The 13,166-nt window shown below is 44.9% G+C and overlaps 1 long non-coding RNA gene and 5 gene segments (V, D, J or C); 1 reads left to right on the forward strand and 5 right to left on the reverse strand.

The window, feature by feature from the left end:
* LOC111554712 overlaps nucleotides 1–13,166 on the reverse strand; it is a 729,812-nt gene that overhangs the window by 160,899 nt on the left and 555,747 nt on the right.
* The window catches only part of LOC111554720, a 687,176-nt gene that overhangs the window by 134,597 nt on the left and 539,413 nt on the right, over nucleotides 1–13,166 (reverse strand).
* Nucleotides 1–13,166, reverse strand: part of LOC111554726 — a 522,394-nt gene that overhangs the window by 133,274 nt on the left and 375,954 nt on the right.
* The window catches only part of LOC111554718, a 654,935-nt gene that overhangs the window by 129,631 nt on the left and 512,138 nt on the right, over nucleotides 1–13,166 (reverse strand).
* Nucleotides 1–13,166, reverse strand: part of LOC111554715 — a 367,088-nt gene that overhangs the window by 77,023 nt on the left and 276,899 nt on the right. The window contains 1 exon segment of the C gene segment in view: nucleotides 4,874–4,881. Within this exon segment, the coding sequence occupies nucleotides 4,874–4,881 (8 nt within the window).
* LOC111554733 overlaps nucleotides 1–13,166 on the forward strand; it is a 32,979-nt gene that overhangs the window by 8,056 nt on the left and 11,757 nt on the right. The window lies entirely within an intron of this gene.

Here is a 13,166-nt window from a genome sequence, read left to right on the forward strand (position 1 = left end):
GACTGCCAATCTCCTCTCTTATGGAAATTTCTGTACACTGTTTTTGCAGGTATAGAACAGAGATTTTACCCTAGAAACCCATGCCTTACTCATACCAAAGGCATCCTGAGCAAGATATACTAATAGGACCTGCTTAACCTATGATCAACTCACTTCCCACTGGATAGTGATAGAAAAATGTTATTTTAGAATGATTTTTTTTCAATCTCTGTCTGTCTTCAGAAAAGGTGTCAAAGGACATCTTTTTTTTAAACAGCATTTTTATGAGAAGGATGAGGACCATGTACTCTGGGGACCTAGGTTTGAACTGTAGGGAGAGATTTGTTAGAAATTTTAATAATAGGGATAACTTATAAAAGCAGGATTTCCTTTTTTCTTTTTTTCTTTTTCCTTTGGCAGAGCAACTTCTTGAAGATTGCTGACAGCATTGAATTTCTGTAGGTAAAGACCCTAGATGAACTTTGAGCACTCTTCTTTTGTTGAGAAAACTAAAGTAAGGTTGAGAATGAGGTTATTCTCATTCCAAATAAATATTCACTCATTGTATTGGAGATTATGAAGTCATCATAAAACTGAAAACAGGTGTTGTGCATCAAAATAGTAAGTGTTCTGTTAGAAAAATTAAATGGTATTTTTTAGTTAGAATGAGGGGCATATTTTTCCCACGTGTGAATTTAGTTAGAGCTGTTGATGTCACACACACAGTATTATAAGATCTAGTAAGACAGCTGAGTACCAGGTTTGCTTTGTCAGAGTCATAAAGGTCGGGCCCCATCTGACAAGGTGGAGGGGCAGGTAGAGAGCTTCCCTGGAGGAAATGTTTTTCTCACCGTCAATCATCCCAGGGCAGGAAAACGCTGGTTTTGGACTGAGAAGAAAAGATCTCCTCTGCTGTCTGCACTTGGAGATACAGAGATGCCTACAGATTTTTACTGGGTGCCTTGAGCTGGTCTTTGCTATGTATAAGCCTGCTTGGAGGTAGAAAGAGTCTCAAGTTGGGTTTTGGGGTCTCAAAATGTGCTCTTCTTTCTTCCTCAAACATTTAGTAGTGCTTTGAATGATTAAGAGAGTGGACTGTGTCTACCTGACATGGGATTCATTGTGGTGAAGGTAGAGGGGAGAGCAGCCTGGAGAAAAGTCTCACAAGACCATGAAAAGTGGCCTGAAGAAGAGCTCTGGCTCTGTGGAACTATCAAGCCCCATGGGGACCCATTGTGGCATATGAAATCCCCACAAATCACTTGGGGACATCACAGATGCTCAATATTCCGCATGATGAGCTGCAGGTTCTTGTGAATTGAATATTAATGAAATAGTGTCTGTATTTTGTAATCCACAGGCTGGTGAGGTCTGAGGACACATGGATGACATAATGAAGGACTTCCTAAAAATAAAAGACCTGAAACTCTTGAAGTGGTGTTTGAAATAACAATTGTACAATGACAACCACTGGTTTAATTAACCACCTGACCATCCTTAGCTGACCTTAAGACTAAGAATGCTCAGCAACTGATTAATGATTTAAACTTTAGGTGTCATAAGAGCTAGAAAACAACAACAAATCTGAAAATGACTGGTTCCACTTTATACATATGTATCCATGCGTGCATTCATCCATTTATTCATCCAGCAAATATTTGTTGCCAAGCACTGTGCTTGCTACATGAATGCAGACCTTAGACATTACCTTCCAGGGGTTTACATCTAAGTGAGTGAAGACAGGTAGGAATCTGCATCCCCTAGTCAGAGAGACAGATTGTTTCTGGTTAATGACACAGTTAGGCAAGCATCCCTCTCAGTTTTCTTCCCAGGGGATTGTGTCACCCATGAAACCAGACGTGCTTTTCCATGAGCTACCTTTTATTCCTATGATCCCGTGTGGAGGAGCTGCTGTAATAGACCTAAGTGTTCTGCTAGCCTATGGGTGCTCTACTGGTCCTTGGTTTCGGCTTCCAACCAGAGGCTGCATCCTGAAATGACAGGCAAGGTTGAGACCAAGATGGAGCGGAGCACCTAGAGTGCTTTGGCCGGTCCAGCATTGCCCTCCAGTGTTCAAATGCAGGAAAGTGGGAAACAATGAATTCTTAGCATAAAGTCCTGAGATGGCTGTCTGTGGATTAATGAGGGGGTTCCGGGATGGCTCCTCCAGAGGAAGCGTGGGAAAACGGAAACTGGGAGCCAGAGTTGAGATATAAAAGTGATGATTAAGATTCATTAATGGCAGGGCACCTTGAGAGATAGGCATAGAGAGAAACAGAAACAAAGACCCTGTCAGTTTACTAACTCGGATTTTGTCAGGAGAAATAGCAATTGTCTGGCAAGATGACCAGGTTCCCCTGGGGATTAGAAAGCATGGTGGTGGCAGTGGAGGACTGGTTACCTAGAGCTGGATATCCAGTCTTCTCAGTCCACCCTTTTCAAGGTTCTAGGGAGACTTTGATCTAGAATTATTACCTCCAGGTTCAGGGGCAGTCCAGGAAAGAGCACAAATCTCCTGAAATAAAATTGGAGGCAAATATCTGTACATAACAAACTTTTCTCATTAGATTTGCAAAGAGGTCTAGGTCATAAGAAGGTAAGTCAGCATTTTTCCCGGGACATAAATGGTTTCAGTCTCCTGTCTTACATCTAGGTAGTTCATTAACTCAGCCTTGGAGGGAGGCTTTTCTTAACCTCAGGGAGTTCCCCCAGTTGGGTCAATGTCACTGGAAGATGTCCAGCACAGTAGGACACTGTCTTGTCTCCCAGATCATGGATCTATATGAGTCAAGGCTGAAGTAGCCTTGGCAGCCAATCTGCTCTTGGCAAAATCTGCAACTAGTACAATGTTTGCGTCTTTCGTTTTGTTTCACCTTTGCACACCTAGATCACCTAGATCACCACTTATCTTATGGTGTCATGGAAGCAATGGAGCTTCAGCCCCACCCCAAATCTTCTGCTGCTTTATTTCTTCTAGTTGACCTATGACTTGACTTCCAGAACCTTCATTAAGCTTGAAATAATCTCTGTCCCTGCCCCTGTTTCTCTCCTACCCTGTTCCTCTGAAAAGATAGAGAAATGAGTCAGAGAAACTTCCTGACCACGTTAAAAACAAAACAAAATACCCGATGACTAGCTCAGGAGCTGGGTAACTACAGCATAATGTATAAAAGGTTGAATTGCTCACATAATTGTCTGTAAAGTTCAAGCAGCTTAAGCCTTTCTGCAGAAGACCTCAGTCGTTACCCTATGCACAATTCAAACTGTGCTTCAAGCGCAGGGGGACCGAGAGTAGTATACCGAGGAAGGATGGAAACCAGATACCTTAGTGACAGGGCTCTTGGAAGACACCACAGTTACAGTAACTCTGGCATGTGTGTGTGTAGCTCTGTGTGCATGAGTGTGTGGTAAAAATGAAGCTTTGTGAAGTTAATAACTGTGTCTTTCCTGCACTACTTCATAACTCCAGTGCCTCCAACAGAGTAAGCACTTGCTGATAAGCATATTGCCCCATAGTGCGGTGGTTAAGAGATGATGCTTTAGAATCCAACCATCTAGAATTTTAGCTCTTCTTTTGTAGCTGTTCAATCTTAAGAAAGTTTCCTAGCCTTTCTGACCTTAGGCTCCTCATCTGTAAAACAGGAATAACAATAGTTGCCCTCCTACACCCAGAATGTCAATGAGGATTAGAGATGATACACGTGAAGCCCGAGGCATTGTGCCTGACACGTGGTCACTGCTCAGTAAAGAGTAGCTGTTTATGTTATTTCCACGTGTGGGTCTGTGCAGACCTCTGTGGGTGTATGAGAGCTTTTCAGTCAAAGGCCAACTTAACTGCAAAATAAAATCAGCTTCATTTCAGAAAATGATATGTGCAGGCATGGGGTGGAACTGATTCTCTTCCTACATGTCCTTTGCCACTCCCTTCTATAACCATGAAGACTTTGCTTAAGTTGCCAGGGACCAATGTGCTCTTGAACCCTGCCTGGAAGGTGAACACCCCTTGCATATAAATAAGCTTTCTGTTGAAATGGGCATGAAGGGACAGTGGCTGACCCCTTCTGCTGTGTGCCCTGATGCTCATTTGACTGTCAGCACCACTGTCTTCTGCTGTGGATAACTGTGATCGACCCAGTCTTGCCAACAGAAGAGAGAACTGGAGCCTTTGTATTCAATCATCATTGAGAGCCTATTAGGAGGACAAGGTACCATGTGGCTACTTGAAAGGCTGAGAGTCTGGAAATAGCCACGACAGAGGAAAATCCTTTCACTTGGCTGATGGAGGCCAGGTCTATGGCTTTAAGGCGATTGGCACAGATGCTGAGCGAGGGGGTGCATTCATTTTGTGCTCAATAAAACAACTTTTATTCAGGGATGTGAATTGTTATCCCTCGGGAAAGGTGAAGGTACAAAAACAGGTTGTAATTTCTTGGAGAATCTAATTCCCTTGTAGCTGGAGACAGAAAGAGAGTGAGAGGGAGGGAGAGAGATAGATGAAAGGAAGCTCTGTTATCCTAGGAAGTCCTAGGTAATTACCCAGCCTGAATTTCTCCTGGAGCTTCAGGATGGTACCAGATGTGTCCAGGCCCTCTGTGCACCACCCCACAGAGCTAGCAACTGGAGTCCATCTCCTCCCACCGTGGCTGTTCTTCATGTCTGGGAACACATCAAAGGAGGTTTGATATTCATAACTGCTGTGAGTCATTTTCACATGGAGCTGTGGGGAGCTGCCCGTACTGCTGCATGCTGTATTCAGCCCTTTGTGAGAGCAGCTGAGCTGAACCAATCCCCCACTATGGGTGAGAGTAGATTCCTCCTGGGAGACCTGGATTGGCTCCACACCCCTGTGCAGAATAAAATAGGTCTTCTTATTGAGAAGTAGTTATTAAAACATCCCCCAGTCTTGGCTATGCAAGTACACTGCCCACAGGGACAGCTCTGAACGGTCCTTCCACAAGAGTGTGGCCACCTCCAGGTCCTGATGTTAGTGCCAATAACATCTGAATCCTCCCTTTCTGCCTTGCTGCAAGGACAAAAGACATCAACAAGACTCCAGCCACCACCCCATTGCTTCTCAATTGGAGAAAGAAATTCCGCTTGCTCCTGTTGAGTTTGGCTATTGTTGGAAAAAGTGTCCCATACGACTCTCTTTGAGGGCTGGCAGAGGACTGGGAAATTAGCCACAAGACTGCAGAGCTGGAATGGGTCTTAGTCATCAACCGGTTCTAGTCCCTCAAATTACAGATGATAAGTGAGGCACAGAGAGGTTAAGCGAGTTGTCTAAAGTCACACAGACAAGGGAGGATTTCTAGCACAGAAAGTAATTATCTAAGAGGGGGAGAGAAATCCTGGCAGGGTGAATCTTGCTACTACATTTTCACTGGAGGATGCTTCAGAGGGTTAAATCTATGGGAAAGCAAAGGGGACCAGGAGAGCTGCAGCTGATCTCAGTTTTGCACCCCAGTTTCTCTGTATGAAAAATGGCTGTATTATTTACCTTCATTTCAGGACTGTTAAGGGGCTTCATGAGTGACTCTGAGAAGTCCTGGGAGTTCTGGGCTTTCAGGTTAACAAGAGAACAGTTTATTGTTGGGCCTGAGACGGGGATTGGTTGCCTGGACTGCATAATCTGTTCTCTGTTCCTCAGCTACCACAAAGGCCTTATGAAGCCCCTGGGTTTAGGAGTGTGGAATAATTAAATAAAGGAAGAGTCAGACTGAGTGGTGGAGTTGGAGAAAAGTGTGAGGACTGGGGAAGTGGGTAGAATATAGTCATAAAGTAGAGCAATCCCTGCCTGCTCTGGACCTGGGAACACTCTTCCAGGAAAAAGTGTCTTCCGAGTGAGGTTGTTCCCCGCAGTCAGCAGGACTGGACTCCCTCCTTTTGTTTGGGGCAGCATGGAAACCGTGTTTCCCTATCTATGTGCATCTGAATGCACTCTAGTTATGCTATATCTCTTCAGTTTTGCCGGAGAAGCAATGCGGTTTGCTCTTTAAAATGCCCAGAGCTCCCTTTCCCATTTGGGGTTTGTGGGGAAAGGTCAGACCACAGAATGGTCTCGTGGTAATAGGGCTTCTGAATAAATGAGCCCCCAAGGACTGCCGCGGGGGACTAGAGAGCAGCAGACTCCTGCTGGGACTGAGCCTGGCAGCAGGAGCCACACAGTGTCCCCCGGCCAGGGAAAAGTGGCCCCAGTGGGCTGCTCTTCATTTTCTGGCAATGCGCCCCGTCCCCTGGCATGGCGATGTCCCACGAGCCCAGAGGCCCACGTCCTGACATTAGTCTTCTCAACTGCTTTCTTCTGTTATTACCTTGTCAACAACAGTATCCAGAGACCTAAAGGATAACTCTGCATGATGATGCAGTGAATGACTGGTTAGGTGCCTCCTGTTTAATAACCAGAGAAATATTGCTGTGCGGCATCTCTCCATATGCTGTGGCATCTGTGTCTGGCATGTAAGGGACTAATTTTCTTCACATATCTCATTAAAGATGTAAGGCAAAATGGAGGGGCTTCCAGCCTAACTCTGCCCAGCACGCCTGCAACTCACGTTTCTTACCATCTGCTGCCATCTAGTGGCCACTTTCTCTTTTCTGCATCTGTTGATTTCATAACGGGGCTGAAGTTTCGGCCCTTGTGAAACAGGAGTGAGATAGTTACATAAAAACCGTAATCCTGGATCTCCTCAGATTCCTCGTGGCAACTGAGGATTGGTTTCCAACCCGTGACATCCACCTGGACCACCGTGAGATTGCCTTCTGGGGCTTGAGAACCTTCTCCCCTGTGGAAAGACATGCTCTGTCGACTTTCTTACAAATCTGCCTGCATTCCCGACTCTAAAAGTAACTAATAAAAACCTGGTACACTGGGCAGTTCTTTCCAAAAGCCAGGGTGAATCCTCTGATCTGCGTGCTGAAACTTCCCCGATTCTTGAGGAATCCCCAGAGGTTGGGACGGAAAAGGCACCCAGAGGAAGGGAATTCCACGGGTCTTTTCCAACAGCTCACCTGCGCATCTCCACACAAAGTCCTTGTAAGAGGAAGCCCACTTCCATCGCAATTCAGGATTCAGTTTTCTGAGGCTGATCTTGCCTGACACTTGCTCCGTGGTCTGTGCTGGCATCGGAGTGTGTTTTCGGCCCTGATTCGTCAGCGTGGGACTTGGGATAGCTGTGAAACACTCCCCAGGATGGAAAACTCAGTGTGACATGCAGGGCTGAACTTGTCATTACAACTCGTGAGAACGGTGAATGAAGAGCAGCCAGGGCCCGTGCCAGCTGCAGGGTTTAGGCACGGGGTGCAGGTGCCTGTGCATCACCGTGGGCTCCTCACACGAGAGGATGGAGCCCGCACCTCTGGGTTGGGAGCTAGGCACAGAGTGATGTTGCTTTTTATCATCAAACCAAGCAGTTGATATTCTTCTCTTTAAACCTCAGCATGTGTTCATTAATTTTATTGATTGATTCATTCTTCCATATGTACTCAGCTCTAGGATATGCAGTGAAGCAAACACAAAAGACAAGGGTATGACAGTCTAGACCCTTGAGGATCTTTTTATTAGAGAGGGAAGTAAAAAAGAAGCGTAGCAGTCAAGGCTGTATTAATTCTCCATGTAAAAAAATGTCTAACATATGAAGTAGGGATTCAGAGAAGGGTCGCTAGCGGTTACAACAGCTGGAGAGTGTATCATGGAAGTAAATATTATAATTCAAACTGCCTAAGGAATTGCAGTGGTTGGTGAAATGCTCTCTAAGATGTGTGACCTCCTAAGTCCCCGAAGTCTAGGGACTCTGCTCCAGCTGTTGTCTCCCTGAGTCAGAAGACAATGGGAGATAAGGGGAATCTTCCAGGACCCCATTCATTGACCTGTAATAGTTTTCTCCCTCTCCTTAATATTACTGTTTATTCATTCATTGACATGTTCATTCATTTATTCATTCAAGAAACCTATACTGTGCCAGACCTGGAGTTACAGAGATAAATCCAGATATATCTCGTAAATTTTCACATCAGGTTGCCACTGAGTTGGAGCTTCATAGAACAGAGACAAGCCAAAATCACTAAAAACTGTTGTCTCCATCTTCAGGCACTTGTGTTAGTTTCCTGTTGATTCTTTGCTGCTTTTAGATTATCTGCCCATGGGGTCCTCCCACTTTCTCTCTGCTGCCCCCAATGTTCTGCTGTGTTTTTTCACAATCCGTTTACACCTTTACCTCTGGAGGTGAGGGTGAGTGAAGGTTCCTGGCACTTCTAGTCAGCAGGTATGATGATCAGAGAGAACATTTTATTGGTCATGTGGGAAATAATCTAAATACAAACAAACAAATAAAAGACCATCAGCTTTAGTCTTGGTTAAAAGCTAACATCCCACTAGTTTGCAATGGTGTTTGGTATGCCTTGTGAGGAAGAAATTCTATTATGTCAAATTTTCAAAAGTCTGTGCTGCTGTGATAAAGATACTTACATTCCATAACCAGAGAGTTCAGTGAAAAGGGGCTGTTAAGAGACCAGACAGTTTGAGGAAAGGTTTTATGTGACTTAAATTTACAGAGGGTTGGCTTCTCCTTGTGTTTACTGACAAGGAACAAGAAGCTTCAGTATCAACTCCCCAGGAATATAACCTTTAACAGCAAAGCATTTGATCAGAAAGAGCTCAAAAAAGTATTATATTGTTCACTTAATCCTCAGAATGTTTGCGCAGGAAGCTAATTTGTTTAGTTGAATTATAAATAAACTCACAACCTTTTATTACTTAACTCATTCCTTTCTTTCTCTCTTATGTAGTCTTTTCTTTCAGTCAGAAGAACTTTAGACCCCCCTGGTTTTCCCCCTCCTCTCCCCTGGGCCTAATTTTTCTTAGCAAACCACAAGAAATAAGGGTCCATAGCAGGCATTGCCCAGGGCTTGGTTTCTTTGCCAGTCCTGTTGTTGGGTATTTATATTCTGGAGACAGAGGCTGCCAGGGAGCAATTGGTATCAGATGATTTATACATTTCTGTGACTGCTAAGACACAAGATCCGGCTGCTTGTTGGCTTAGCTGTGTCCTAGAATTGGGCTGGGTTACCTTGGTGTTATTCACATTGCCTGGACAAATAGGCAACCCTCCATACACTATCAGCTCCAGGTCTTAGAATCAAAGTGAAGCCAAAGATCAGAGACTCCGTGTCTTCCTTCCCTCTCTCTTCATTTCTGGAAATGTCACAAGAAAGAAGAGAAATTCTGCTCAATTCCATGGGATTGTGAGGGTGTTGTCACTTGGAGTCTACTGTGGATCAGGGGGAACCACAGCCTGTGAGCTTCCCACTTCTCCCTTGATCCCCCATCACGTCTTCTCTGAGTTTAAATGAGTTTAACCCCCAATTTGCAAGCCAGGAACTGGGGAACAGAATTTAATTTTCCTTGTGCATCTACTGCGTGCCTTCACCTTCCTCACAACACTGACTCATATAACTTTCACAACCAACCAAGGTATGTATTACATTCCCATTTTATGAACAAAGAGGACCCAGCAGGTTAAGTAACGTTCCCAAACTTTTAGAGCTAATTGTGCTAGAGATAGAACTTGAATCTAGATGTAAAACTCTGACAATTTCTATAACCATATACAGCCAAAAGGAAGGAGAAGGCCAATTATCCTTCCTCCTCTACCTACCACTGGCTTTGCGAAAGAGTCAAGCAATGCTGGGAGGGAGGAGATTCCTTAGCTGTGTCCTTTCCCAGGAGCCCCACTCCCCAGGTCACAATAGATTCACCACATGTCACGAATCTAATCACTCCAGTGGTCAGCTTCAACTTTCAGCAGGTGCTGGGATTTGGCCAGGGCTTGCCCTGGTAGGGTCATGTGAAGGGAACAGCCCAGTCACTGTCACATCCTCAGCAGCCTGCTGTCACTCCCAGTGTCCTTAGGGCCAGAACCGACCAGCATCCCAGAAATTCCTTCGCTGAATCTTGTTCCCAGGGACTACTGAACCCCTGAGGAGGCGGGTGGGGGAGAGCCAGATACCCTGACCCACCACTGCGCTTTATCCTCTGACAGGCTGGGCCCGAGTGAGGAAGACCAGTGGCAGGAGTGACCTCCAGCCAGATCCCTTCTGCCCTTCGCTTTCCCACAGTGGGAGGGCGGGCCCTGCTTGCTTTGGGCCAGTTTCTCATGGGCTTCTCTGAAGCAGGTACTTGCCAACGCGGGAATCTCTGATGTGGGAATCCCCACACTCTCAGGGGACCCTGAGATGCTGGGGACTTCCACCCCTCAGAAGCGGGAGGTGATAAAGTTGGCTGGGACCCGCAGGCTCCTCAGCCTCAGCTACATGACAAGTGGCAGGGCTTGCCTGCTGATGAGAGGCTCTGTTGGCTTTGGAACAAGTTGAAGGCATTGACATTAATATTTTTGAAGTAAACATAGGCCCTGGAACTCAAGGCACAGGCCAAGCACCCCTCAGGTAAAGCTGGGACCAGGGTGAAACAAGCAGATACAGGAAGTGCAGCAGATGAGTGGCCAGAGGACAGATGTAAACCCCAGATAACTGGTCAGAACTGACTGCAGAGAGGGTGGCAGGCACTGTCACTTCTGGCACAGGCTCAAAGGGTTTGAAAAGAGAGAAAAAGGAGATGTGTTAAGACAGTCTGATGGGCGATGAGTGTTCTATCAGGGTTGGATTTTTGTATGTGAGAGAGGCCTTCTGACTGGTTTTCAAGTAAACTTGTCAATCTTCGATTGGTTTACTATGTATTGGTAATACATGGGGATTTTCCAGGCTGGGTAGGCCCATATGGGTTTTCCAGTTTTCACTGAATTTGAAAATGTGGTCATCTGCTTTGAGTCTGAGTCTGGCATAAGCAATTTTCAATCCCAACTCTGCCTTCTAATCTTAGGTCTTGGGCAAGACTGTTAACCTTTCTGGGCCTCAATTTCCTTGTCTATAAAAGAGAAGAGCTAAACTATGTGATCATCTGGAAATCAACTCCAGGTGCCGAGAAGGTAGAGGTCCCTTCCAGGTGGCCCACCCCTTCCTCATCCCCTGCAATCCTAAGGCAGCAGGCTATCCTTCTACAATCTGTTTACTTCTGGAAGCCACTGTAGATATTCAGCCTAATTGATTTCCCTGTGTAAAAAGATGTGACTAGAGTCACACAGAGGTTTCCTCCAGCCTCTGAAGGCCTCCAGGATCACTCCGGATGACAAGCAGAATTTAATCAGTTGGTCAGTGTGCCTAAATCTTCTTGTCATGGTGGTATGTTTGCAGTTCAATTTTGTTTTTATAGAATATAGGATTTAGTGATTCGGTGAGAGAGGGACGTATTTCTTTTGTAACCATGATATTGATGTATTATTTAGCCCCCATTTGAGTGTGGTTCTCTGCTGAGCACCATCCCCAGTGCATTAAATGGAAAGAAACTTCCCTCTTGAAGCTTCCAGTCTGAATCAACAAGGTGGTTCCCATATGAAAAGTAGACAGACATACAGGCTAGTGCAAAAACACCAAAAAGTTAACCCTTCCTTCCCATGAAGTTGCCATATCTTTGACATTGTGAACAAGCACCAGCAGACAGATGAGGAAGGAATTAACCATGACAGTAACATTCCTGTCCCAAATTCAGAGCTATTAATTGTTCAGGAATAGGTCTAGGAATGCCAAGGTCCTTAGCTGGCACCATCAGCCTACTCCTCTCCCTGATGGATGTGAACAGAGGCAGGAAAGAGAGATTCTTTAATAGACAACCACTGAACAGGAATTTTACATTTACTCTTCTTTTCTACATCCCACTTTTGTAGATGAAGAACCTGAGGCTCACCTTGCTTAAGTGACTTGAGTAGCTTCATGCATCTTGTAAGTAGTAGAGACAGAGCCAAAACCAGGTCTTCCTGCCCTCTTTACCATATAAACCACTTACACTGAGTTACAAAGTGAACCTGATCTATGGTGGATTGTACTAATGTTCTGCTTCTGCCATGGGCATCAGAGGAGATACCGTTTTCTGTTGACACTAATCTCAAAGGCTAAATTATATCCCCCAAACTCATTTCCATTAATAACATATCAAGGATGTGTCATGCATTAATTTATCCAAAGTGATCTTGATTCTATTTACATTTTGGTGCCACCTTTTAATGTTACCATTTTTATAAATTAAATATGTAATATATAAAGCCAGTCTTCTCTTACTGATATGTTAATTTTTAACCCAAACTTCTTACTCTGACATTCCAGCAATACTGGAGCATTAACAGTTGATAATAGCTCTATTGCTACCTCTCCAAGAAACAAATTTGCATTTTAACCTGCACCTTCAATGGCTGACCTTCAAAGGGTCACTGATGAATGTCACAGCAGGTTGGTGGGAATCTAACTCTTTTTATGGATAATATTTGTGTGTGTGTGTGTGTGTTTTAAATCCTACCACGTAAGTCACTAACCTACGGGTAAGGCCAGTCTTGACCTAAAATGAGGAATTCTGTAAAATTTCAAATGCAAATCACATTTTGTTTTTGATGTTAGAGAAAACTGCAAATTGGAATAGCAGAGCTGTGCCTCTGGCCATTTCCCAGAACTACAGAGGAGCAACTTGCCCCTGGTTTCCAGTGGGTGGTGTTCCTCTTCTGCCACAGGCCCCGGCGATGTTGATGTGATTGTCATCAGAGCTCAGAAGCACAGAGCAGAATCATCCCCTGGAGGAGGATTCCCTTCAGCATAAAAAGTTCTTACAGAATTAATCCTCAAAGACTGTGGGTCGACTCTGCTGGGTTTTTCCCTGGGTGTATGTACCAGCAGAGAGGAAGAGCCCTCAAATACAGGAAGGTACTCTTTTCAGTGACAGTAGTTCTTTTGGTCCCTGTGGCTAAGTGTGCTCCCGCCCCAGCAGTAAGATCACAGCTAATCCTGAGAGGCAAGACCTCAGACCAGGCTGCTGAAAGAAAAAGTGTCCTGTGTGGATTGCAAGAGGAACTGGGACACACTGCTGGAAATGAAGTGGCAGGTCAAAAACTGTCATAAACTCAGAAGGAGAGGTGTTCCTTTTTGAGATGCTCATCACAACTAGAGAGAATGCAGCTAAGAAAATGCAGTCTTTAGGGGGGACCTGGACTCTTGAGGTGTTTGAGTTATTCGGAGGAAATAGAAACTTGGAACATATCTTTGTTCTGCTATTATTTGGCAGCCCCTTGCCCACAGCCGCCATTACTCCAGAT

Source organism: Piliocolobus tephrosceles, chromosome 6 (genome assembly GCF_002776525.5).
Source record: "Piliocolobus tephrosceles isolate RC106 chromosome 6, ASM277652v3, whole genome shotgun sequence".
Lineage (NCBI taxonomy): Eukaryota > Metazoa > Chordata > Mammalia > Primates > Cercopithecidae > Piliocolobus > Piliocolobus tephrosceles.